The 958-nt window shown below is 44.4% G+C and overlaps 1 protein-coding gene across 1 annotated transcript; it reads left to right on the top strand.

The window, feature by feature from the left end:
- Positions 1-44: 44 nt before the first annotated feature.
- Positions 45-422, top strand: PPTG_18197 (hypothetical protein; the record flags this gene model as incomplete). Its single annotated transcript, XM_008916312.1, has 1 exon — positions 45-422. One exon carries the CDS (start codon positions 45-47, stop codon positions 420-422), a length of 378 nt encoding a protein of 125 aa, XP_008914560.1.
- Positions 423-958: the final 536 nt, after the last annotated feature.

Raw genomic sequence — 958 nt, 5'->3', positions numbered from 1 at the left:
TCATTATTACACAGGTGGACAAAAAGACGCCAGGACCACTCGATATGACCTGCGTGTCTTCACTACGTGAAGAACTACTGCTGCTAAACACTGTTAGCGTCTTCCACCAATTCAATGATGGACACCAGATTGTTCTCGTCGGGGCTGGGAGGTGGTTTCTCCCTAGCATAGGCCTCGTTCTGGACGATATCAACTGGACTGTGATTTCATCATCTTCAACGAATTCCGAGTACAAAAGCGTGGTCCGAAACCACTACAAGTTGGAAGTGGCATCTGTCGCACAAGATCAAGCTCAAGAACAGAGAACGATACTCGGCTTGGTCGGTAACCGGATGCGAATCATCACTCAGGCTATGCAAGATTTATTACTTAGACAAGGAGAGAGAGCAGCTAAACGTTCTCAAGATAACATTGAAGAATGAAAAAGATACTAGGTCATGTTATTGCGTTGCAAAGTATTCAAGAAATCTCTGACTAGGGGCGATGTTTTGGTCTGGGAGGACAGAGACTCTTTCCGCAAAGTCTGACAAAGCTATTTTATCCCAATATTGTGAAAGCGTGAGGGCTGCTTCTTCTACAGGTCTACCCGCCGAAGAATAGTAGCCTCACACCGCTACCGAAGTTGACAACGATTTTATTCTCATATCTGGTTTATACAGAACAACGCCTACGAAGTGGCGCTGCAGTGATGAGAAAGCTTTGCATAGTTGAATATCTGTTTTGCTTTGGGGCTGATAATTGAGTTGAGTTGCACTGAATTCTCCAAACATTCTAACAAACGCTAAATACACGGCTCCCATGTTGAAATGGTACTGCAACCGGCCTTTTGAGCCATGATGGAAGTATTTACAATCAAGATCGTGTTTCCTCTGGACGGACGGGGTGGTTTAAAACGATGTAGTTTGTGTAAATTCTGTGTGTCGTGATGTAATCTGAAAGTAACGAGGCTGTCCATACA

This window comes from Phytophthora parasitica (genome assembly GCF_000247585.1).
Source record: "Phytophthora parasitica INRA-310 unplaced genomic scaffold supercont2.81, whole genome shotgun sequence".
NCBI classification, from domain to species: domain Eukaryota; phylum Oomycota; class Peronosporomycetes; order Peronosporales; family Peronosporaceae; genus Phytophthora; species Phytophthora nicotianae.
The sequence above is the reverse complement of the archived record's forward strand: the minus strand, read 5'-3'. Positions and strand labels throughout refer to the sequence as shown.